At 40.9% G+C, this 25,887-nt stretch overlaps 2 protein-coding genes across 2 annotated transcripts; one reads left to right on the forward strand and one right to left on the reverse strand.

Annotated features, from left to right (window-relative positions):
- The first annotated feature begins 5 nt into the window (after nucleotides 1–5).
- On the forward strand, nucleotides 6–19,061 carry CEBPZ (CCAAT enhancer binding protein zeta). The gene is made up of 16 exons (XM_080997668.1): nucleotides 6–255; nucleotides 1,657–3,188; nucleotides 4,149–4,380; nucleotides 4,564–4,729; nucleotides 5,649–5,737; nucleotides 7,484–7,537; nucleotides 8,058–8,160; nucleotides 8,254–8,322; nucleotides 10,737–10,803; nucleotides 12,154–12,254; nucleotides 12,673–12,733; nucleotides 14,640–14,830; nucleotides 15,576–15,659; nucleotides 16,713–16,774; nucleotides 16,859–16,940; nucleotides 18,777–19,061. Exons 1-16 carry the CDS (start codon nucleotides 139–141, stop codon nucleotides 18,914–18,916), a joined length of 3,150 nt encoding a protein of 1,049 aa, XP_080853794.1. The 5' UTR covers nucleotides 6–138; the 3' UTR covers nucleotides 18,917–19,061.
- Nucleotides 18,576–25,515, reverse strand: CEBPZOS (CEBPZ opposite strand). Its single transcript, XM_080997817.1, has 5 exons — nucleotides 25,188–25,515; nucleotides 23,265–23,390; nucleotides 19,244–19,288; nucleotides 18,963–19,047; nucleotides 18,576–18,877 (listed from the first exon to the last, which is right to left on the reverse strand). The coding sequence occupies exons 1-4, from the start codon at nucleotides 25,498–25,500 to the stop codon at nucleotides 18,965–18,967; spliced, it is 567 nt and encodes a 188-aa protein (XP_080853943.1). The 5' UTR covers nucleotides 25,501–25,515; the 3' UTR covers nucleotides 18,576–18,877; nucleotides 18,963–18,964.
- Nucleotides 25,516–25,887: the final 372 nt, after the last annotated feature.

The following is a 25,887-nucleotide window of genomic DNA, read 5'->3' on the forward strand; positions in this document are numbered from 1 at the left end:
TTTCCCGTTTGTTTCCTAAATCTGTGCCGTTCATAGTACCTTATATATATCTAGCAGGACCTTTCACCTTCTAAGTGAGTGTCGTCATCACTACTACCCGGAAGCTAGGGTGACGCATGCGTGGTCTGGCCGAGGGAGATGGCGACGTTGTCGGAGTTGGAGCTCGAGAAGTCTGACGAGAGAGATGGCGAGGGAGAGGTTGATGATGGAAGCGGCTTTACTCTGGAGGAGGTGCTGCGCCTCGGAGGCACCAAAGTAAGAAAGAGGCCCTGAGGCGGCCAGGAAAGGGGTCCAGGGAGGTCCCTGCGCATCTCTTTCCTTCCACGTGGTGGGAAAGGGGTGAGAGCCTTGGGTCAGCCTGGCTCTTTTCCCCCGGGAAGGATGTGCTTTAACAGGCGGAGTTTCTCCAAAAGTCGAAACAAAATATAAAAAATCCTTCCAGTAGCACCTTAGAGACCAACTAAGTTTGTTATTGGTATGAGCGTTCGTGTGCATGCATCTTCAGATACATAAGATAAGAATCCAATGTCTCTATTCAGACCAGGTCTCTCCATGGTTTTAAGTTTGGTAATAAGTTGCAATTCAGCAACTTCTCTTTCCAGTCTATTTTTGAAATTCTTTTGTAATAAGACAGCTACTTATACAAGATCTCAAAGTAGCTGTCTTATTACGAAAGAATTTCAGAAATAGACTGGAAAGAGAAGTTGCTGACATTGGATTCTTACCTCATTATACATGATAAAGCTATTTTTAGCCATTTCTCCCCTTGCTTTTTCCTGTAAGACCAATTGCAGTCGTTAACAGTTGTCAACAGGTTTACCACACCTATCAGCCAATCACCCATTCCCACCACCCTTCTGAGTAATACCCCTCCCCACCCTCTCACTATATATAAGGGACTGGTGACTTCTATTTCAGTGTATCTGAGGAAGTGTGCATGCACATGAAAGCTCATACCAGTAACAAACTTAGTTGGTCTTTAAGGTGCTACTGTAAGGAATTTATTTATTTTGTTTTGACTACGGCAGACCAACATGCCTACCTACCTGTAACTTTCTTCAAAAGGGCATTCACCCTGGAAGGAGACGTCAGCTGTCTAATGTTGGCTTCTCACATGCTGCCGTCTTTTCAAACTGGTGGAAATAAATGGCAGATCTGCTGCATGTGTAGCTTGAGGGGTTACACACATAGTATGTGGGCAGTGAACAATTTTTGTTTTCATTTTTAAACATCTCCTCCCTCACTGGGTTTTATACAAAGAAGCTTCTGGCCCCATGCAGACCAACAGATAATATTGTAACAGAAATGTGTGGCCACAAATTCTTATGTCACAACTAGCCTGTTGTCCTTAATTTTTTTATGTGCAGCCACTGATTAAGACAGATTTTTTTCTGATTTTTGTACATGGTTTTTAGTAAAACGAAAAATAAAAATCGAGCACTATGAGAGCAGGTGGGACAATTCTTAATACTGGATAGTCCTTACATTGGTGGATATTTCAGAGGTGTGCAAGTAATTTAGAAGGAGTAATGGGCAATGTTGTCTGCATATGTTATAAACCTATTTGCAATATGGATGTTTTATAATGCATGCACTGTCAAATGATGTTATCCATGAACACGCTGCTGAGACGACTTGTTACTTTGTTTTATGCAGCAAGATTATATCATGCTCGCTGCTTTGGATGAGACCGAAGAAATTGTAGATGGTGGGAAAAAAGGTGCCATTGATGATCTGAAGGATGGTGAATTGGAGGCATTTATAAAATCACTGGGTGTGAGCAGCTATTCAAAAAAATTCCTGGTTGCAGCAGATGAAGAAGAAGAGGGAGAAGCAGCTGAAGGAGAACAAAAAGTACGAAAAAAAGAGAAAGTCAACCAAAAGGAAGTAAACAAAACTACAGTAGCAAAAAAAGAAAACCAAGTGAAAGGAAGTAAAGAAAAAATAGAGTCAAGTAATGCCCAAGATAATAAGAAACAGTCAGTTCCCAATAGTGCTTTGTTGCTTGGAACAAAAAAAGACAAGGAAGTGGACACTTTTCAGTTTCATGAGCGGCAGATACTTCTTATAAAACCAGGGGGCAAATGGTATGATCTGGAGTATACAAATGAATTTTCTACTGAACCCCAAAATCAGTCCCTTGTATCCAAGTATAAGGCTTTGGCTCAAAAGCTTTACCAACAAGAGGCAGACCTCTGCAAGAGTAAGGCAAATCTATGGAAAGGATCATCATCAGCTTGGATGAAAACTGTAGTATCATCAGGGACTCTTGCTGACAGAATGGCTGCCATGACCCTTCTTATCCAAGATGCTACTGTCCACTCACTTCAGTTTATAGAGACCCTGGTGAATCTGATCAAAAAGAAAGGTAGTAGAAGGCAGAGTTTAATGGCCTTGGATACTTTCAAAGAGCTTCTTATGACACATCTTCTACCAGACAATCGTAAGCTGTACACTTTCTCCCAACATCCCTTTGGCTCTCTGGAGCAGCTGTCAAGTGGTAACAGAGACTCGAGGGACAGGCGCCTGATCTTGTGGTATTTTGAGCATCACCTGAAGCACTGGGTGGCTGAATTTGTGCAAGTGTTAGAATCACTGAGTCATGATCCCCTGGTGGCAACAAAAACCCGTGCTCTTGCTGTTGCGCATGAACTTCTCTGCAACAAGGTAGAGGAAGAGAAAGCTTTTCTTGTGCAGTTAGTAAACAAACTGGGAGATCCTCTAAACAAAATAGCCACCAAAGCATCTTATCTGCTAGAGACTCTGCTTCATAAGCATCCCAACATGAAAGGAGTGGTGTGTAATGAAGTGGAGAGGCTTCTCTATCGATCAAACATTAGCCCCAAAGCACAATACTATGCAATCTGCTTTTTGAACCAGATAGTTCTTAGTCACGAGGAGAGTGAGCTGGCAAACAAACTCATTACACTCTACTTTTGCTTTTTTCGGTCTTGTATCAAGAAAAAAGATGTTGAGTCCAAAATGCTTAGTGCTCTCTTGACAGGGGTGAACAGAGCTTACCCTTATGCTCAGACTAGTGATGAAAAAATAAAGGAGCAGATGAATACTTTGTTTAAGGTTTTGCACCTTGCGAACTTCAGCACCAGCATCCAAGCCTTGATGTTGCTGTTTCAAGTAATGGATTCTAATCAGACTATATCTGACCGATATTACACAGCCCTATACAAGTAAGCATCACATACATTTTAATGTTTCTATTAAGTCGCGTTTTGTAGAATATTTACTGCTGATCAGTTGTTTATGGTTTATATGAATTTAAATTGTGAATATTGTGATGGCAAGAGAACTACTTTGTCCCCCTTTGCATATCAGTAGTTGCCCTGTCTGTTTTTGGCATTTGATAGGTAAACTGTTTTGCTTGACAATTCATGCCAATGTAGACATCTGTAATGTGGAGGTTTTTTGTTTCGTTTTGGTTATTATTGGTATTCTCCAGTCGATTATCCTTTATTGAAGCAGGGTTGAGCCAAGAGCCTCCTGTTGTACCAGTTTTTCTTTTTTCTTCCTCTGAACTCAGTTTACAGAACAATCTTAAGTGGGGTGGGAATTGAAGTGGCGGATGATCCAAAGGTTTGCTGGCTTGCACCACCCATGGTGGCAGTAGAACACGCTTCTTTTTGCCTTGTACTTCTTACAAACCCTTACTTTGCCTCTCCAGTTGAAATAAATGATAGATGTATGTCCATGGACCTTTCTTCTGGCATAGTGGAGGACTCACCAGCAAAGGTCCCATCCCCTATCCTAACCTGATTGTCAGTAGATCTGAGTGTTAGGTTGCTCTGTGAATGTTTAAATAAAACAAATGTAGAGATCTGAAGGCCTACTTTTACCAAATTTTCAAAAACAAAAAGAGAAAAAAGAATGAAAAACAAAATAAAATGGGTTTCCCCCCCCATTTTTCTGTCCCCCATGCCTTCACATATCTAATCAAATGTGACTAATTATGGGATATTATTCATGAAGCAGTGGTCCACTTTAAATTAGAGTGAGTAAAAAATAATAATTTTGTGTCGACAGTAGTAGTAAATGATGCAGCTGTCATATGTTGGTCTGTACCTCAAATTCAGAAGAATGAGTGAATTCATGAGCAGAGGTTAATGCTGATAATGATTGTTTTGTTTTTGCAGGAAGCTGCTGGATCCAGGATTAGCACTGTGTGCCAAACAGTCTATGTTTCTCAACCTTGTCTACAAATCTTTGAAGGCTGATATAGTACTGCGGCGGGTGAAAGCTTTTATAAAGCGATTGCTTCAAGTCACCTGTGGTCAAATGCCACCATTCACCTGTGGAGCTTTGTACCTTGTGTCTGAACTTCTGAAAGTAAAACCAGGGTTACGAGTACAGCTGCAGGATCATGTGGTATGATATCCGTCTTATAAAGTTGTTCTTAGCCTGCCTTTGTACAACTAGCTGTTGACCTCAATTTTAAAAAAAGCTTTCAATCCACAATTTTGGCTTTATATGCTATCCCTGGAATGTAACTTATCAGAGTTTTGCATGATCACCACACTGGTTTCTTCTTAAATCTGATTCATTTCCTAGGAATCCGATGATGAGGAACATTTTCATGACCTTGAAGAAGCTGAAGAAGAGGAGGAAAAACTTGTAGATGTTGATGAAGAAACAAAAATAATAAAAACAGAAGAATCTGTGAAACCTCATGACCCAGCTTCAGGAGCTTCATGGGTACATCACCAAAATCTAGCAGGTAAAAATTGAAAAATTGTGAGTGAGATTCATCTGGCAGATGTTGACTGGAATGTTTCAGGTCCTAGTAGATGGTATTAAATTCTGCAAACTTTAATCTGAAGGGCGTTACCCAAAGGAAACTTTCCTTATTCAAACTTGTTTATGTGGAGGGGATTGAATGGAGCCAGAGGAAGGCCATCTGCTAAAAGTGTTTGGGAACAGTGTCAGTAGATAAGACATTGCCAGGGTTATGGGCCATTGCTGCTGCTGCTGTATTAACAACTTTCATGAGACATGCGCTACTTAAGTGGTGTCCCCCCCCTCCTCTTAGTTATATTTCTGTAAGTAAAAAGTGCTTTAAAAGTCATGTCTCATTCACGTCTCCACCCATCTTTTGAGTTAGGCTGTTGTCATTTCCATTTTACAGAATGGGAACTGAAGCCATGAGACTTTGGCTGGGCTCACATGACTCCTCTCATGTCCAAGTCCAGAACTCTTACTTTCTTGTTCACTCTGGTTTCTGATCTGTTGTAGACATCTGGCAGCTCTGTGTAATAATGAGAGTGTTCTTCTTTCAGCTGTAATCCCACCAGATGTTGCAATTGCAGTAAAAGAAACTGGCTTACCTTCCCACTGTGCTATGTAAACCAACATGCAGTTTGCAGACTGGGTTGTATGAAATTGGAGCAGGGCACAGAGATTTTTGTTGTACCTTTTGTGGTGTTACTGCAGAAGGAGTCCCCTGTCTTTAAAATGATCAGGAGAAGATCAGGAGTAGTTGATGTGATGCTCATCAGATGTTGCTCAGGGATGATGGGAGTCCACAACATCTGGAGGGTACCAGGTTGACTACTTCTTTGTTGGATAACTAGGTGTTCCCCTTTAAAGTATCTAGATCTGTTTGTCTTTGATGATACAAAACATGTCTTCTTTTTCAGGTGGCAAGAATTTGGGTAGCTATGACCCATTACATCGAAATCCTTCATACTGTGGAGCTGATAGAACAAGTTTTTGGGAGCTAAAGAAGGTACCGTTTTTTCATGAACACCAGGAATTTCAATGTGGCTTTTGTGGGAGGGATTCCAGACAACTTTATTTTATTTTTGCAGAATTTTCCCTTTAACAGTGGTTTTGGTATCATTTCACAGGGTTGGATCCAGAGTTAGAGTAGGCTCATTTAAATCATTGGTGTAAGTTAAGTCTCTTGGAGTTCATCAGACCCATTCTAAGTGTGACCAAGTGTAGAGTCAACCTGTTGAACAAGTTTTAAGAGGAGAGGAGCCATGTTCAAAGATTAGTTCTGGCATCTCTCTTATGACTTTACATTGGAACAGGTCTAAGATAACTTCCTGGGACGCGGGTGGCGCTGTGGGTTAAACCACAGAACCTAGGACTTGCCGATCAGAAGATCGGCGGTTCGAATCCTCGTGACGGAGTGAGCTCCTGTTGCTCGGTCCCTGCTCCTGCCAACCTAGCAGTTTGAAAGCACGTCAGAGTGCAAGTAGATAAATAGGTACCACTCCGGCGGGAAGGTAAACGGTGTTTCCGTGCGCTGCTCTGGTTCGCCAGAAGTGGCTTAGTCATTCTGGCCACATGGCCTGGAGGCTGTGCATCGGCTCCCTTGGCCAATAAAGCAAGTTGAGCGCCGCAACCCCAGAGTCGGCCACGACTGGACCTAATGGTCAGGGGTCCCTTTACCTTTAAGATAACTTCCACCAGCTTCATCCAGCATAGATGCTGCTCAGGAATTATGGGAGTTGCAGTCCAACAACATATGGAGGTCATCACGTTAAGCCTACAGCGCTCTCTCTCTCTTTCTCCCTCCTCCCAGTAGAGGTTACTTCTCAACATAGGGGATGGTAACATAGTGCTGCAAAACATTTAAATCGACTACGTATCATGGGGAGTTTCCATACTGGCACCTGTTGCTGGAGCTAGTGCAGAGCCTGTCTGATGAGGTAGATTCATGTGATAAAAGTGGCACTTAATGTTACATCTAATATGTGGAGAAGTCAGTCCCAGAAACTGCCACATGGGGGATCATGGCTCCTTGATATCTGGCTTCAAAGCTACTGAGGTAATTTATATACTTCAGCTAAATTACAGACCAATCAAGAAGTAAGGAATTAGTAACACATTTAATAACAGAAGTTGGAACAGTAATAGACAGAACTTTACTGGTTTACTGTAATCAGCTGATTATTATGTACTGCAAAACAACATGTTTAGTATTTTATCCCTCTAGTGACCTGTTTTTTGTTAGTCATGTCATGTTTTATGATTTACGTGTGTACAATTTTGTAGCAAGAAAATAATAAATACAGTGGTGCCCCGCAAGACGAATGCCTCACAAGACGGAAAGCCCACTAGACGAAAGGGTTTTCCGTTTTTGAGTTGCTTCGCAGGACAAATTTCTCTATGGGCTTGTTTCGCAAGACGAAAATGTCTTGTGAGTCTTGAGATTTTTTTTCGCTTTCCCCCCCCTTTATCTAAGCCGCTAAGCCTTTAATAGCCTTTTAGCAGCTAATCCGCTAAGCCGATAAGCCTTTAATAGCCGCTAAACCGCTAATAGGGTTGCTTCGCAAGACGAAAAAGCCGCTAGACGAAGACACTCGCGGAACGGATTAATTTCGTCTTGCGAGGCACCACTGTAAATAAGGGGGTGGGACCTGGAGTGAAGGTTAAGATGTCAATTTAATATGCTGTTAATATGGTGCCAAAAACTTGTATTGGAATAAGATTTTATATTACAACATTGATTTTATTTTTCCAGCTTTCAGAACACTTTCATCCATCTGTTGCCCTCTTTGCAAAAACTATCCTAGAGGTTAGTTGAATTTCTTACTTTTTTTCACTACTTTGGTTGCCCTTTTGGGTGTCCTGTCACATGTACTTAATGATTCGGATTGCACGTGAATAGTAGTTTCCAGACAGAAATGGGGGCAACAAGTAAATGGGGGAACCATTCTTGACACAAGTATTTTTCCCTGTAGAAAACCAGATTAGCTAGGGTTTTCACCTTGCTACAGATATTTAAAGCAGGAGACAAGGCAGTCTTGGTTCTGCCTGTCTCCCACCTGTCCTGTTGTCCACCCCTTTCTTCCCTTGTTGTGTGGCACACCTGAAATCCTACGTAGCAGAGCAGGAATAGCCACTGCTGCCTTCCCTCCACTGAAAGGGTTGTGTGTGATCCAGGTTTCAGAGAGGCAACCTATTTCATCTTTTCCTTCGTCTGAGTAACATCACTTATTTGTCTGCTGAATCCAAACACATGTGATTTCTGCTGCCACTTCCATTCATGTTTTTCTTGATGCAAATTGACACTATGAATGTTAACTTTGTTTCAGGGGAATTACATTGAATACACAGGTGATCCTCTGCAGGACTTCACCCTAATGAGATTCTTGGATCGTTTTGTGTACAGAAATCCCAAAGCTCCTAAGGGCAAAGGTATGGACCTTATCAACATTTGTCAGGTGTAGCGGATAGGGTAAGGTTAATAACAATTAATTTTTTGTGTGATTTCTTGACTTTCTAATGCAGAGAACACCAGTAGTGTGGTAATGCAGCCAAAGAATAAACAATCCATGAGTGATGTACGAAATCTTGCGGGTAAGTAAGGAGCTTTCATTCTAAAGATTATAGTCAGTGGTACCCTGATAGTAAATGCAATGCATTGTAAGATCCATCGCTTTCAGTGGAAGATATTTTCACAATGGGTTTTATCCAATATTGTCATTCCATTCAGGAATGGAAGCAGGGCCAGTTTTTGAAAATTCCTCCTCCCTGCAGCCTTCATGCTGTTGTGGAAGGTCCCCCACCCTCAGTAGTAGATGAGGGAGGCCTTGGAAGGGGAATTGACAAACATATTCCCCCCCCCCCCAAAAAAAACACACGTTCTGATCCATGGTATCATACAGAAGGGCAATAACATTTTTTTTAGCATTTGGATGCAGGAAATAACAAGTGTTCCTTTGATGTAGCTAACACTCTTCACTGTTAGATGCCAGAAACCTTATTCATTTTATCATAAGCGTATCATAAGAGTGAGTCGGAAAGACATTCTTTTTTGGGGAAAAGCAGGCAGTAAGTCACCCCCATGTTCTTTCACACCTGGTTTGCTGTTTCAGCAAGCAGTTGGGTAAATGAGGGTTATAATTTGCTTTTTCCACACTCTATCTCCTGTTAGTTCAGTATAAAAACATGTAAACAAATTTATATTGATTGTGTAAGTGGAAAACCAGAAAAATTCTGGAAGACTGTTAAACATAAGAAGAGCCTGCTGGATCAGGTCAGTGGCCAGTCTAGTCCAGCATCTTGTTCTCTCGGTGGCCAACCAGATACCGGCCGGAAACTCACAAGCAGGATTTGAGGACGAGCCTTCTCCCCTCCTGTGGTTTCCAGCAACTAGAATTCACAAGCATTACTTCTGTTGGCTACAGAGGCAGAGCATAGCTATCGTGGCCAGTAGTCTTCAGTGGCCCTCTCCTCCATGAATTTGTCCATTCTTTTAAAGTCTTCTAGGTTGGTGGCCATCACTGTCTCCTGTGGTAGCAAGATCTATAGCTTATCTATGTGCTGCATGGATTCCTTTTATCTTTCCCGACTCTTTCAGCATTTAGTTTCATTGGTTCACGTGTTATGAGAGAGGCAGAGAACTTTTTCTCTACTTTTCTCCATGCTGTGCATCATCTTATAAACTCCTATTATGTCACCTCTTACTCACCTTTTCTCTAAACTAAAAAGTCCCAAACGCTGCAATCTTTCTTCAAAGCGAGTCACTCCATCTCCTTGATCTATTTTGGTTGCCCTTTTCTGATCCTTTTCCAACTCTGTAATATCCTTTTTGAGGTGGAACAATCAACATTGCACACAGTATTGCAAATGCGGTTGCATCACAGATTTGTATAATGGTATTATGATAGTGGCCATTTTATTTTCAATTCCTTTGCTAATGATCCCTAGCCTGGAATTTGCCCACTTCACTGTTGCTGCACACCGGGTCAACAGCTTCATCTATTATGACCCCAAAGTATTGCTCCTAGTCCATCACCATCAGTTCAGAAGTAGTAAGTGTGAAATTTGCCCTGACATGCATCACTTTACACTTGCTTACATTGGATTGCATCTGCCATTTTACTACCCATTCACTCAGTTTGGAGAGGTCCTTTTGGAGCTCTTCACAATCTCTTTGTTTTGTTTTAACAACCCTGAACAATTTATTATCATTGGCAAACTTGGCCCCTCACTGGTTACTTCTAACTCTGGATTGTTTATGAGCAGGTTAAAAGTCCAGGTCCCAATACCAATCCCTAGAGGACTGCACTTTTTCTGTTTGGAGAACTGTCCATTTATTCCTCCTCTGCTTCCTACAACTTAGTCAGTTTGTGATCCGCAAGAGGATAGCTATTTCAGAAGGAGAGACGTCGCATTAAGAAAAAAGAAGGAAGGGGGAGTGATGTTATTGGATACAGAGTTCATTGTTAGACTCTCAGAAGTAGGATCCAGATGAACAGTTAAGGCTTTAACTCATTAACATTACAGCTAAGGATATTCATGTTATGTAAACACCAGTAATGATGTGATATACAATAGTGGTTTTGTGGGACCTCTCAAATTTATATTTGTAATCCATGTTCCCATGGTATCCTATAACTACATTTCTTCTGCCTAAGTGATCTAAGCAAGAAAAATTAAATTTAGCTTGGATTATATAATAGATTTACTTGTTCTGATTCTGTTTAATATTAGGTTATTTTTTAATTTAAAAGTTAAATTCCTTTTACATTCTGAACTTTTATGCTCTGGATCCCCCCCCCCCCCATTTTTTATAGACTGGGTGAGTGAGGGAGGGATATTCATTTTGCACAGAGAGATTTAGTTGATCTCACTGGATTGATTGGTTTTGAAGCTAGCAGCCCTAAAGACATTGCTTAGGAAAAATGTGTATGACATGGCATTTGAATAACCTTCATAGCAAGTTAATTTGATAAACAACCATCAGTTTTTTACTATTTTATTTCCAGTGAATAGCAAGGAATTCCTTGCCCAAGATGAAAGCAAAATCCCAGTAGATGAAGTCTTTTTCCACAGGTATTGACATCTTTGATTGGTACTTCCATATGTTCATTGCTCTTAATTTTGTTTCCTTTGGGGAGGGTATATTCTTGGAGAAGCTTTCTATTGTTGTGAAAGTATTACTGCAAATCACTTCCATACATTTTTATAGGACAGGGAGATCACAGCTGGGAAAAATGGATATTTCGAATTACTAGATAAGATCAGTGGAGGAAAAAAGCTTTTTATAAAACACATCCATTTCTAGACAACAGTTCCTTGGAATGTTCCATACATCACAGCAAAACAGCAGGGAATTTGCCCAGAATAACTGTGTTGTTATGGCTCATGTTCTTCCATCAGGTCATCAGCAGCACCTGTATCTATTATGGGATGCACTGGTTGGTTGCTGGTGATTCTGTTTCAGCCCTGGAGAAGGCAGTGTACATACATCTGCTTGCAAATAAGACAACTGATTATCTAGTCTTATATGACCAGAATAAGAATCTGGAAACGGCAGATTATACCCAAGCCTGTCTGGCGCATAGCTAGACCCATCTCTATAACCTTTTGGGAATGACTTGTCTGTTAAAATGGATATGAAGGAATGGGCTTTTTTGTGCTGAAATGGGAAAAATGCTAAGTAAGGTAGGAGATGTGGGAAGATCATTACAGCTGTTTGAACGTAAACCAGATCAATTTTATGTTATCATTTATGACATTATGGCACATCAGATGTTTATTGTAGTGTTTTACCATGGAGGAGGGGGAAGGATATATAACCCCCCACAAGCGCCGCGTGGCAGCGTGACTTGCTGTTAGCGTTTGGAAAGAAATGCCCCCACAGTAGCCCTGAACCAAAGGCTCTTTTTGCCAGCAAATGAATGTTGTGACATCACACTGTGATAAATCATCTTGTTATCCTGATGTTACAGGCTGGTACTAGCCCAATTATCTTTATAATACAGGAGTGGGAAACCTTAGGCCTGGGGACCATACATGTTCCTCTCGGCCTCTCCATCTGGTCCTCAGAATGTTCCCCAGGCCACACTCTACACTGAGCCTGCTTTGCAACCCAGATGTTTTTGTTGGGCTGGAAAGTGTCCTTGAATTCTAATGCTTCTTGTCTGGATAGAACATAGAGAGGGATGTGGGAGTCTGTGTAGAAACCAGCCTAAAGCACAAAGATAAAATTTACATGAAGTGCTCCTGAAAGGTTGTTGCAATAGGAAGTAATGACTTTAAAACAGTAGGAAATTGCTTGATGCTTAGGCAAGTTTAACGTCTTGAAATATCCTTATTTTATAAGTTCATCAAATCAGGATGACTTAATAACCATGTTTTATATGAATGTGGAAACATTTCTTTTTTCTTCTTAATACGCAGATTTTATAAAAAGTTGGACTTGGAGAAGGAGAAAAGGAAACCTGCGAGAGATGATGAAAGTGTGGAAGATGTGGATGATGAAGAGTTTGAAAGAGCTTTAGGTAAGACTTGTTCCACTCTGTCCCATTTTTCACCCCAACCAGCCCGTAGTTAATCAAAGAGATGTAGGGGACTTTGGCTTCTCTTGAAGATGGGTAGTAATCCTTTGGCAGTTCTTCTAAGACTGGTCAGTAGATGGAACTCAAGGTTATGTGAATTTCCAGTTCAAAGATGTGGGTGGGGAGATGAGCCAACTCAAGCTAAACAGCTGCTTACACTACAGTGTTGCCTGGTTGCTCATCTGGTATTTGCTCCTCTAAAATTCCAGGTTTGATATTTGGTCTTGGTGGGTTGTTAGGTGGCAGCTGCTTCATGCAAGAATATAGGGCATATTGCAAATTATAACAAATTGCACTTGGAAACAATTTGTTTTAAATACCAAATCAAAATGTTTTGATTTTGCCATCTTCTTTCTTTCAGATTCATTTGAACATGATAGTTATTTTGATACACTTGTCAATGAGGACCTTAATTTTGCTGAGTAAGTTTTTTTTAATGGGAATAAATAAAGATATGAAGTTAAGAGTTTCTGCATGGGCACCATGAACGACTTGATAAAGCAAATAGAGTAAATGGAGTGTATTATGTATGTGCATTATGTCACAAGGCTCTTCTAAAACTTTGTGCTCTGTGGGACAAATGTTTGTTAAATATACCTCAAGTGTATTCAGAATCCCCCTTCCCTCCTGAAATATGGCTACATTACTTCTGCAATTATGAATCAACCAAATTACAAGGATGTTGATGCAATTTCTGTGTAAAACAAACAGCCAGACTTCGTCTCCCTTGATCTCCTTAGTCATGATCTAGTTTTGGGGAGGAGGAGATTTGAGAACCTGAGTTGTGACTCCTAGGGGTGAAGACAGTTGTGAAGATCAGGGCACCTTCTTCCCTTTTCCTTGGGACGCATTTGTATTCTGCCTTATCTTCTACGCTGGCCTGCCCAGTAACTTTTGGCCCGCCAGGTGTCATTGTACTTAGCATGGCCAATAGTTGAGGACGATGGGAGTTGTAGTCCAAATGCATCTGTAGGGCTGCAGGTTCATCCTTCATACTGTTAAGTATGTTGTGGATCAATCTAGCTGCTTTTATCCTGCTGCCTGGCAAATATACATCTATCTATCTATCTATCTATCTATCTATCTATCTATCTATCTATCATCTATCTATCTACTATCTGTCTATCTATATCTATGGGAGAGATGAGAACCCTGCTGCTGAATGGGCCTGAGCTAACTTATCTTGTAGGTTCCACTCCCATTAGTATTCCTTTTTCATCCGTAGGCATGTATTAGGAGGGTGGTGTAATCTACCTGTTACTTGCAATCAGGTAGTAGTTTAGAGTGATGAAAGCTGCAACCCGATACACAGCAAGTGGGAATAGGCACTACTGAAAACAATGGGGTTTAGAATTGCAGAGTCAATGGCATGATGAGGTATATCTTCTGAGCGATTGTGCTGCTTTATATGTAAACATGGATTGAAATAGTTTACTTAAATGAAGGAATCTCAAAGGAAAGCTCAACCACATTTGGCTTCAGAGACCAGTTTTTCCACAGATGGATCACTTTGGGTTCCTTCCCCCTACCCCATTTCCACTCCCTCTTAGCTGAACAGTTTGGCACCACACAGCACTTCCCCCTTGCTGGCTCAGAAAGCAGGCAAAGTGATTTTCACATGCTCATTGTGTGTTGGTGTTCCCACTGCCTTAAATTTCATACACTCTGAAATGTTAGTATTACAATAAAACAGGCTTTTGGGTGGAATACTGATATGCTAGGATCTTGGTATATTATATAAGGAGTTTATAGCAGATTTCATTTAACAATTCCCTTGTTATTTAGCATTGTGAAAATATCTATAGAGTACTTTATGAACTCATTTATTGTGGAAATACTCTTCTTATGTGCCTGAAAATTTTGGAGTGACCCTATGGGCATTCATCCAGTAAAACCCCATAAACCAGCTTTGCAATTTGCTATTCCTAGAGCAGGCAGTTTTACTGGTCGAAAGAGAATTGATCAAGTAATGGTCTAGTATTTTGTAAAGCTGCTAACATTCTGTGCTGTATCCAGTGGTATTGTCCTGTTTGCACAATGTCTTTTGCTTCCCTAATGGAACTTACCCTCCTGCCCCCTGTAAAATCCCCCTAAATCTATTCTGTGGCATGCAAGGAAAGGAGATGAAGTGGGATTATTCTATGGATAGAAACCACCAAAACCTGTTTAGTTATGGTATATGCATTAGTTTAACAAAATTTGAGTGTTTTGTTTTTAGACTAAACTCTGTATTGCTTGCTGTTTGTGATCTTTCTAAGCATTATGAGAAAGTTGGATAGGTGGATTTTCTAAAAGCTTTTTAAATTGTATTTTTAAATCAAATTCTAGTAATATAAAAAGCAAAGGGAAAAAGAAAAGCCAAAGTGATGAGGCAGCATTGGATGATTCAGAGGAGGATGATTTTGACGACCTTGATGATGAGGAAGTGTCTCTGGGTAGTATGGATGAAGACTTTAGAGAAGATCTTGATGAAGATGGAGGGACTTTTATGGATGTCTCAGATGATGACAAAGCTCCAGGTAAAAACACGAATGCAATTACTGCCAAATTATTAAATTGCTTGTTTTGTTAAAACACAGATTTTAAATGCCATAGGTAGGTAGCTATTTTTAAACCTACTTGTTTGCCTTAGTGTTCCACCAGATATTTATGTGATTTAGCTGGAGCAGAAGACCACATAAGTTAGGTGTTGTGGTGGACAGATCCGAAGGATGCATGTGCCAAGGCTGATAACGAATCATCAGAAATAAGTGTTGCATCTACTCTTGCATCCTGTAGAGCAGTGTTTCCCAAACTTTAGTCTCCAGCTGTTTTTGGACTATAACTCCCATCATCCCTAGCTAGTAAGACCAGTGGTCAAGGATGATGGGAATTGTAGTCCAAAAACCGCTGGAGACCCAAGTTTAGGAAACACTGCTCTAGAGCCTAATTTCATGTTAACATTGGGTCACATTAACACTGTTGACTAAACTAAAATGACAGTAATTGGACCAAGCTGTAGTATTTTTATGTGCAACAAGCATGGTTGAATGATTGGTGCTGTCCTATTGCATTTTCAGTATTCAGAAACACAGTGTAGAAACATCTGAGCTGACTAGGAGTAGCCGTTTTGTGGAGTCTGTTCATAGGAAGTCAGATAACCACAATGTTTCAGGCAGTTGGTTACTTTCTCTGCCCGAAAGCTGAAAGTGTTTTCATATTGACAAATCATCCGTTTTATGATGTAGTCTGAGTAAAAGTTTTAATAGCTTTCCTTTTTGATAGATGACAATAAAGAGGAGCATGTCAAGCCTGCCAATAAGAAAGGCAAAAGAAAAAAAGAAATGGATTTTGCTGGATCAATGAAAGGTAACATAAAGACCTCTTAATATTTGATAAAAACTGAGTCAGCCTTGGGTGTCAGAATGCTGAGGGGTTTTGTAGCAGCCTGCCTCTCTGCTAGAAATGTGACTCGTCACTAGTCTGCAGTCTTTTCACTCAGAATTGTGAATAGTTTCTGAAAGCGCCAGGGGTCTGTATTAGCTGTGCTGGCTAGATATAAGGCACTTGAGCTTCAATCCTATATCCTCTTTCCTAGAAGTAAGCCCCACTGAACTCAGTGGTATTTACTTGTGCATTTATTTGTATAGGATTGCACTGGTCATTAATAGACCCATTGAAGGAAAATGATGCAAGAGACAGAATTTACTCTGCAGAATTTACTCACCTAATCACATTGACTTTTAACATTCTGTGTTGGTTAGTGTCCGAAAATCTGCATGTCCAGTTTGAGGAAGGAGAGGTAGGAATGAACTATAAGGTATTAAGAAAACCAGAGCAGTGTGTAGTTATGGGGGAGACAACATGTGGTAGTGATAGAAAGTGTGATACAGTACTGTATAGAAAGTGCACTTATTCTTCGTCAAGAAATAATTATTTGATTTCCATATCAGACACAGAAAACCAGATGGAAAGGATTAGTTCAGTTTTCAGCAGGATAGAGTTTTCTTTCAGCTGTACATCTGACAAAGGATAACTGGTTTAGAACTTGATTTTAAAAATGCAATGGTTAGATGATATTTGTCCAAGCTCTTAAAGAACTAGCATGTAAAACTGCTAAGGTACTTTATAGTTAGCAAAATCCCTTTCCTTACCTAGAGGAATAAGTGGTAGACTGTTTGATACCAGGGACAGTGCTGTCAAGAAAGTTAGAGATCATTTGTTTATAAAACATTGAGAAAATGTTTTTAAAAGGATGGAGTTTTGAAGTGTAGCACCTTGTTGCAGATAGTGTAGAAGAGCCTGAGAAGTTCTTCTTGGGAGTCTCTTCCTGTTTCCTGCTCAAATCCATTCCCCACCCAACACACACTTTGCGTTTTGTTCTTCATGTAGAATAAATAATTGCATATTAATGTTTTAAAGGGTCAAAAGAAAACAAGAAAAGAAAACTCAAAGACACTGGCATCCTTGCTACTGCAGAAGAGGTAGGTGCCACCAAGTTTTCTATTTTTTAAAATGTGTTTGGTCTGCTGGTTATCAATGTACTAATCATCATCTTTCTTTTGAAGTTTGGTTCCTTGCTGGATGAAAACATTGGGTCCAAGTTTGATAGTATTGGGATGAATGCAATGGCTAACAAAGATAATGCAAGTAAGTGAATTTTTCTATGTTCAGCAAATATATTTACCTGTCAGGCATTCCAAATGCTCATGTGATGGTTTTAAAAAGGTATTTCAATTAGTTTCATTTGAAACAAATGGAGGAACATATTTATTTGATTTCTATCCTGCTCTTTCTCCCAGTTGTACCTTCTCTTCCCCAGTGCCACCCCTGTGTTCACTGCACACTTCATGTCCCCATCTGTCCTGTGTTGAGCAGGAAAGTCTGAAAAGAGCTTCTAAGTGTGTTCTAAAGGGTGCTTCTAAATGCCTTCTAAGGTTTCCTGCTCAAGAGGAAGTTGATTCACTCCAATGCATTTAGAAGCCCTCTTCAGACCTTCATGTTCAACTCGGGAAGGTGGTTGGGATGCATCTGGAGCACACAAAGCCTTCCCACTTGGAGCCTCATGGGATCCTGCTGGATAGGAATCCAGAGGGCTTAAGATTCCAGTTATATCCTCCCATATCCAAAAATTACATGGATAACCCAATTCCAGCGTATTGCATTATTTATAGGATGTCTAGAAACTGGCATTTGAACCTTACAGAACAAGAGAGAACTAACTCTTGATGGACTTGACAGTCATATAACTAGCTGTTCAGTCTACTAAAGTAGAATTAGACCTTTGTGTATTATCTCCAGCAGCTTTCTCAAAAAGAGAGCTGCATGGTCATTGCAGAATCTTGTCAATTCCCTTTTTCCCAATTACTACCTCCCACTGTGAACTTAGCTTAATTTTGTGCAGATTATTCTTGTCTTAGTCCTGTAGTCTAAAACACCGTTTAAACTTCTGGAAAGCTTTCTGCATCTAAGAAATTACAAGTTCATTATGCCTGTAGTACAAGTCAAATGCCAGGGTAAATTTGCCTGCACCCTTTGGCCAGATGAGAGCCTGTGCTGTATGGCAGCTTGTAAGGACTGTACTAATGTTTTACGCAGCATTTTCAAGCAGATTAATGAAGATAGGTCCTAAGCATTTATACATCCAGTAGGGCTGAGTTTGTCACTTTTAGACAAAGTGGATCACAATTAGGTACTTAAGATATTATTGGATCATCCCAAAATGGAAGTGATAACTGCTATGTCGCCCAACACACAGAGAAGTATTGATCGAGCTGGGAGCACAGTAAGCAAACCTCCTTAAATGCCTATTCTAGGTAATCTTTTTGAACAGACTGTTCAGCATGCTATCATAAGTGGGCAATCATACGAAGCATGTTAAATGGAATTTGAAATAAATTGCTTGGTTATGCACCACCTCAGATTTCAGGGGTGGGTAGGTGTGTCAAACAAATATTTTGCTCCATCCCTTTTATGCAATGATTCCACCCTGTGCTTTAACTTACCAAAAAACATGCTTCTTTGGAAGCTATATGATCAACTTAATTTGCCAATGGTACAATGGATGAAATTTACCAAAGGCAATTCGTTTATGGAAATTCCAGTTGTACATGGTATGTTGCTGGATTTTGGGCTCTTGCTAATAACTTTTTAAAAATCCTTAAGTTTGCATTTGTAGAAAAGTATATCATGATTAGCACTGAATCTTCAACTTGATATAATTCATTCCTCATTGGCCCAAATTACATTTAAGTTTGAAAAATGTAAGTTGTTTGAGACAAGATGGACTGTTGAAGGGAGGGAACTTTGTATTTATTTGTACATAAAGCATTTTGTGTTTTTTAGGATAAAACATAGCAGAGAGTTTGTCGGTCATGAATCTCTAACTCAGGCAGTATTCTTTGCATCCATAAAACTCAATGCCAGATTTTCCCAGGATGTAGTCACTCCAAACTTATCTATGTGCTCTCTGTTTTCCTCCATTAGATGTCAAACAGCTCAGGTGGGAGGAAGAACGCAACAGGTGGATTCACAATAAGGATGTGAAGAGCATCATCAAGCAGAAAAAGAAGTTTAGACACAAAATGCTGAAAAACAAACACAAAAGTAAAAAGACAAGAAAATAAATATGAAGATATTTAATGTAAACATTTAAAAAATATTTCTACTTACAATTAGCTTTTGCTGATTAACCATGCTGCTTGATCTCTCTCCCTTTTTTCGTGAAAACCAGCGTATTCATTACATTTGTAATAAACTATGAAAATAGAAGAGAGTCTTTTTTATCTTTTGCACAACTGAATGAAGATTGACTTTTGAAGATCTAATTTTGATTGAATATATCTTTCTGATAAAATTGTAGTAGGATTTCCTTTTTATCTGCACTTGAATGTTTTTTTTTTTTTTTAAAGTGTTGGGGAAAAAGAATTACACCAACATTAATTATCACATACCTTCTAGGATGGATGGGTATCTCTTGTGCATTTTTTGTCTGAAATCTGAGAAAATAAAAACGTTAAGTTTGTAACAACAGTACAGTGCACAAGATTGCAGTCACAAAAATTAAGTAGTGTACATTTTATTACATGGTGGCTACAATTCCTATGTTTTTTTGGTCAGTCATAAATATCTGTGGTAATCTTACAGGTAATGCAGCAACTTGGTTGTTTAGCCTCCTCAGGCTGTATTTCCAGTTGAAGACTTGCAGAACTTAGGCTTGTCACACTGGGCACAAAAGTTGAAAAAGGGAAGGCTATCAGACTCATGTATACTTTAAAATCTCAGTGGTAGGAAGTCTTAAGATAGCACAAATTAATCTTTTAACACATTGCATCACTGGTCTAAAACATGACAGGGGGATGTATAAAGTTCTCATTGTTTGTATTGGGATCCGCAGGGAGGGCAGTGCCTTGCCCTTCGGCTGCTCTCATATCCAGAATGTGCCCTACCTTTCACTTTAAAAGTGGCACATTGGAACTTGTCATGGTCTATCTCAGTTTAAGGAAGAACAGGTGGTGGTGGTGGTTTTTTTAAAGGTGTGCCACAGAGTTCTATTACAATAGTAACTCAAATTCTCCTCGTCTATCCTGAGCATTACCATTGTAATGTTCCTCGTAATGTGCAAAAGTATCCATGCCAGATAAAGCATGGAGGAAGCTTTTTTCCATTACATGAATATACAACAGCTCCACCCAAAGGAGCCCTGTTCTTAAGTTAGTCAGTACACAGAAGTGAAAATAGGATGCCTGAATGTGAAATATCAGTCTAGGTTGGGAACAAAGACCTGCACACAGCAGCACTGCCGAATCAGCGCCAGGCTGTGGGAGCCATTAAGTCATGGCAAAGGCTTGTAGCGCCACCTGGTGCCTCGCTGACCTGCATGTCCGTGCCTTGCAGTGTATTAAGTGCATAACCTTATATGGAGTTATGTTCCCCCTCTGGGCAGTAATTACCTTATATGGCGATGGGTGGGTAAAAGCCATGACCGGATGAGGTAACGTGAGACATTGGCAAACGGTCATGCGACAGGGGAGGACAAAGGAGAATAAAATCGGAGGAGAGTGGTTGAAGGAGCTGCTCATACCATCCTGAAAATATTGCTGGCTCTCTGTGTCTTTTTTCAAATGCTAAACAGCGCCATTTGTGATGGCTGGCTTCCGTCACCAGGCCTACCCATGACAAGCAGGGAAGATCTGAAATAAGCTTCTACACATTCTTCCTTGATTGCAAGTACATACCTCTGTGCAACTGAACCTAGAAAAGTGTTAAAAGTGTGAAATGTGCATACCCGGCATAGGCAGGGTTTGTGTGTGCAGCCCCATGACCCCTATGCAAATAGATGTTTTCTGTTCAGAGACAATATCTGTGAAAAATTGCTGATGACTGGTAGTATGCTACATGACAACCTAAACAGGCTAGCTCCTGAGACCTACTGTAGTTGAAATAATTCCAAAAACTGAAGAGCTGTTCCAAACAAACAGCTTAACGGCTATATCAGGAATTTTGCAGTAAAATTAGAGAATGCCACCTTCAAGGAAAACTTCCTAATAGGCAATGGATATAGTTGCTCAGAGGGGACGTGGGTGGCGCTGTGGTCTAAACCACACAGCCTAGGGCTTGCGGATCAGAAGGTAGGCAGTTTGAATCCCCGCGACGGGGTCAGCTCCCATTGTTCGGTCCCAGCTCCTGCCCACCTAGCAGTTCGAAAGCACATCAAGTGCAAGTAGATAAATAGGTACCGCTCCGGTGGGAAGGTAAACTGTTTCCGTGCGCTGCTCTGGTTCGCCAGAAGCGGCTTAGTCATGCTGGCTACATGACCCGGAAGCTGTCTGCGGACAAACGCTGGCTCCCTCGGCCTATAGAGAGAGATGAGCGCCGCAACCCCAGAGTTGTCTGCGACTGGACCTAACCTTTACCTTTTTATAGTTGCTCAGTAGATAGAATGAATGTAAATGAGTGAGTTCAGAAAGGATGTGTAATTATGTTTTTTTATTTTTAAATCATATTTATTAGAATTTCCAATAATATAGAAAAATAACAGAAAAGAAAAGATAGAATACATTTAGAGCCTTACTTTCGTTATCTTCTTTCTAGGACTCCCTCCCCCCCCCCCCGACTGTATTCCCCTTTCATTAATTTGGTTCCACAAGCTCTCACTCCCATTTTAAAACTTAATATGTTTAACCCATTAACCAATTTAAATTATACAATTTTATCATCATCCCTCATCATTAACAGAAAAAGAAAAAAGATTTTCCCCCAAGATCAACCCCAATTTCCTTCCACGAATTCCCTTTTTTTTAAACATGCCAAATCAAAATACCATAATATACAAAAGTTATATAAAGAAATAGAAGATAAAAAGTATAAGAAGTTTCAAAAAGATGGTTACATTAGCCTTTGGATTCCAAAACTCCCCCTTCCCTTCCCCGGTTTGAATTCCACATGTCCATCAGTCTATATGTTGTCAGCTTGGAGATCTCAAGTCCATGGCCAGATTTTTCCCATTCCACCTTGCCGGTTTTCTTTTAATTTGTTTATTTTAATAATGTTTAACTTCAAAAATCCAGTCTAATAGATGCCTTTAATTTCCTTGGTCTTTGCTGCTCCTCCCATTGTTCTTTCCGTGTTGTAGTTAGTTCTTTGTTCTTTTTATTCCTTACTTTCTCAGGTTTCTTGTCTTGTTCAGCTGCTAAAACGTTCTTATTCCGAAATCTGGTATCTCTACAGAGGTTTGTTGTTCAGGAACAAAAACTTACGTCCAGTCCCTTCCTTTCTTCAATAGAAAATTCTATTGTCTCCTTTTAATGTAAACACCTCTGTAGACAAAATACTATGTCAGTTTTGCAGCTTTCCCAGAAGATAAGTCCTGTGCGAATCCCAGAGTGATTTTCCACATACGACCACTTGTAATGTCCCGAAACCCCTCTAGGGGGATTGTAGTAACTTTATATCCTCTAATCCAAAAGTCAAATTGTTGTTCCTTATTTTCCGACAGTTTATATCCATATTGTGTCAAATTGTAACAGAATTAGCCAGCAAAGTCCTTGTAACAAAGTCCTCTTTATATTCTCCAGCTTTGACAGCTACTTTGACAGCTGTCAAAGTCTCCGTCTCTCTTCGCCAGGTTCTACGAATCGCCCCGGTTCCCAGGGGGGGTTGCATTTTCCCTCTCACCCTCCACTCTTCTCCTCCAGCACAATTCTTGTAATTTCCCTTCGTGGAAATAATGATTTTTGTCAGCAATAAACTTCTCTTTCGATCTTGGTTACCCAGTCCTTGTTTTAGAATGTTTACAATCGGGGGGGAACTGACTTCCTTTTTAGATCCCCCCCGCTCGTGCCGAATCCGAAAAAAATTTCTTTTTTTCTCCTTTTGTACCCGGTTTCCCAATTACTCACGGGTTGTTGTTGATAGTCCGAATTTCCAATGGAAGAAGTCAGCGCTCTCCGTCGAATGGCATGCGGCTGCGCTCGGCAGGGGAAGCAATGGACTCAAAGCACCACGCCACTCCCCGGCACCCGATCCGAAGCCTTTAAAAAGGCTCCTTCACGAGTCGGGAGGGCGCTAGCGGTGCCAGCCGAGTCCCCATGTCCACGGGCTCCGTGCCCGTGGTTTTTGAGGGTCCCCGCGTCGCCGGCGCGGTAGGACCCAGCCCCTGCCGAGCAGACTCCCTCCGGAGCTCGGAGGGAGTCCGCCATTCAGCGATGGCGCCAACCCGGAAGTGCAGAAAGGATGTGTAATTATGTTGGTTATAATACAAATACTGAAATTCCTAGTGTGTTTTCTAAATTTTGCAAATGGGAATATGCTACTCTGCTTAGTCTTCCATTTAAGAAATGAACTAGATTTCAATGTATATCCTACTTTTATGTGTAAATAGCACTAATATTCTTATGACTGCAAATTCTCTGGTCAAAACGCTCTGTGGATTGACTGTTATTTGAAAAAATAATGAGACATATAGTTTGTTACCTTGATTATTATCCATTTTAACATATAGTGCATATGCGCTAGCAACTCCGATAAATTCCACTAATATAACTCCTTTGAAAATCTTCCTTCCAAGCTCAGGATTCATGGCACAGGTAGTCCCAAGTTCTGGAAACAGGGGGGAACAAACATTTCATTAATGACATAAAAACGTTATCAGAACAGGAAATAACTGATTTGTATATATGGTTTGATCAGAGGGATACTGAAGTATATTTGAAGAGAGGCCCCAATGGGCTATCAAAGGAGAAGAGAAAACTAGAGGCAGGGTTTGCTTTCCACTTACTGTGCTCTGCTGAAAGTTCCAGTGCCTTCTCTTAATATTGAACATGTACTTATTCAGACAGTCATCCTTTGCTACATGGAGACAACTGTGTAGCAGCTCAGAGGCTGTGTTGTGAAATCCATCAATTGAAAATTTAGCTATGGCCTTTTAAGTTGAAAATTTAGGTGGCCTTTTAAGCATACAACTCTTGAGTCTGCAATATGGGGAAACTTAATTTGACATAGCTGATTTTTAAAATCATGAATGAGAAGTACTTTGAACAGTCTTTAAAACTTTGGAATCCAAGGTGTAAAGGTAAATGCAATTTCTAGAGTAGCTGTGACAGGCTATTTCAGCAAACAAAAGGAATCTTGTGGCACCTAAAATACTAAATATTTTATTATGACAAGCTTTCAGAGGACTAGTCAACAAAAACCGATGTTTCAATAAAGTGATTGTCTTTGTTGGGATTTGTGCTCAAAGTAATGAAACATGGCAAGGTTCCTGTCTGCTGAGGATTCCGTACATGACCTCAGACACTACTGGTGAGGTTCTATATGGTTGATCCACTTACATGTTTATCATGGATTGACTGTAGAATAAAGGGATGGTGTGCATAGGTGAACCAGTTATTCAGCACAGGTGACACTTTCAATTTATCCAACTTGAAGGCAAAAACAATATTCAATAGACACTTTGCAGCTTGAGCCAAGAGCTCAAATTAAGCACGTATCCACTCCAGTGTACAGGGAACCAAACTGTAGCCATACTTCAGAGGGCTAACTGGGATGGTAGCTTAGCAGTGTGACCCTAACCATGAATTCAAATGGGGCTTACTCCCTGGTAAATGGTGATGGGATTGCAGCCTTGATTTCCTACACGGAATAAATTTATGTGCTGCAAATGGTATACCATCCTATGTGCCATTTGACACGAATGGTGAAAACATGTCTGTTACGTTGCATAATAATAAAAAATTATTTGTACACCGCGCATCTGGCTGGGTTTCCCCAGCCATTCTGGGTAGCTCCCAAAAGAATATTAAAAACAGGATAAAACATCAAACTTCCCTAAGCAGTCTTCTAAAAGTTGTTTAATTCCTTGACATCTGATGGGAGGGTGCCACTACCTAGAAGGCACTAATTGCATAGTGGACTGCATTATCATTTAAGGATCTTGTAAATGATATTATTTAATAATCTTGCAACGTTTTTAAGTTCTGTGGGTTTTGTTTGGTATTGCATATGGGTGTCATTTCTTTTCCCCGCCTTTTCCCTCCCCCCTTTTCCCATCATACTTTAACCTGTGCAATTATACACAAACACACACACAATATTTACATATACCGTGTTTATGGAAGACAATCTTACTCGGCTACGAGTGATTGCCAAAGAAGGGGAGGCTACCAGCCGCGCAGCCAATGGGCCAGTCTAGGCAGCCGAAGGCAGGATAAGAAGCATCTCCTCCTCCTCATGGAACTGCTATCGGCATACCCTCGGCTGGCCACGTGACTTCAGCCCGCCCCCCGCCAACCAGCAGAGCAGACAAGCCAGGAACAAAAGGACTTCCTCCTTTTTTTGTTTCTTCCTCTTCGAGTCGCTTTCGCTGCTCATATTAACACACAAAGGCTGCAGCCGTACCTCGCCGTCTCCAAATGTGAGAGCGGCGCTTTACCGCCGGTAACAAACGCAAAGGCGCCCGGCCGGACGCGACTCCCAGCACCGTCTCCGCCCTTGCGTAGTCCAGACCTACTTCCGGGGTGGAAGTGCCGAGGCACGCATGCGCATGGGCGCGCGGCCTCTTCCTTTCGCGCATGCGCTCAGCCTTCGTTCCTTCTCGCCTGTGCTGGCGAGTTCGCGCTGTGCTCCCTCTGTCGGTCCTGTTGGGACTGGTCGTGTCACTGTGCTGCCTGTAGGTGGCAGTGTAACGCAGCTGTGTCCTGCCGAGCCGCATAGGAAGGGGCAGCCTTCCCAGCTACCAGCGGCTTCTGGAGTGCAGAATTTCCCGCCGCAGCTGAACATAGGAACGTCGGCAGCTGCCTTATACGGAGTCAGTCTTTTGGCCCACGCAGAGAACATTCACAGCCCTTCCCAGAGATACAAGGAATTGAACCTGAGATCTTCTGTATGCCAAGCAGTTGCTCCGCTACTGCGATCTTCTGCAAGCTCATGGAGCCAGAGTACACGCGTGCAGGAAAGACTGGGCTGTAAAGTCACTTGCAACCCCCAGCTAAAGTTAGCAGCAACTAACTTTAGGAGGATCGAGGCCCATTAAAACATTTTGTAGAAGAGAGTTTGCTTGCTTTTATTTTAAAATCTTCTTTTACGTTTCAAGATACCC

This window comes from Podarcis pityusensis (genome assembly GCF_964106645.2).
Source record: "Podarcis pityusensis genome assembly, chromosome: 3".
Lineage (NCBI taxonomy): Eukaryota > Metazoa > Chordata > Lepidosauria > Squamata > Lacertidae > Podarcis > Podarcis pityusensis.

Excerpts from the sequence above, each read along its gene's own strand:
- CEBPZ (XM_080997668.1), top strand. The coding sequence starts at position 139 with ATGGCGACGTTGTCGGAGTTGGAGCTCGAGAAGTCTGACGAGAGAGAT. Across the intron at positions 256-1,656 it reads TGCGCCTCGGAGGCACCAAA|CAAGATTATATCATGCTCGC; the intron begins GTAAGAAAGAGG and ends TGTTTTATGCAG. Across the intron at positions 7,538-8,057 it reads TTGCAAAAACTATCCTAGAG|GGGAATTACATTGAATACAC; the intron begins GTTAGTTGAATT and ends ACTTTGTTTCAG.
- CEBPZOS (XM_080997817.1), bottom strand. The coding sequence starts at position 25,500 with ATGCGGCTCGGCAGGACACAGCTGCGTTACACTGCCACCTACAGGCAG. Across the intron at positions 23,391-25,187 it reads TCACATTTGGAGACGGCGAG|AACTTGGGACTACCTGTGCC; the intron begins GTACGGCTGCAG and ends CCCTGTTTCCAG. Across the intron at positions 19,289-23,264 it reads TAAAATGGATAATAATCAAG|ATTTCAGACAAAAAATGCAC; the intron begins GTAACAAACTAT and ends TTATTTTCTCAG.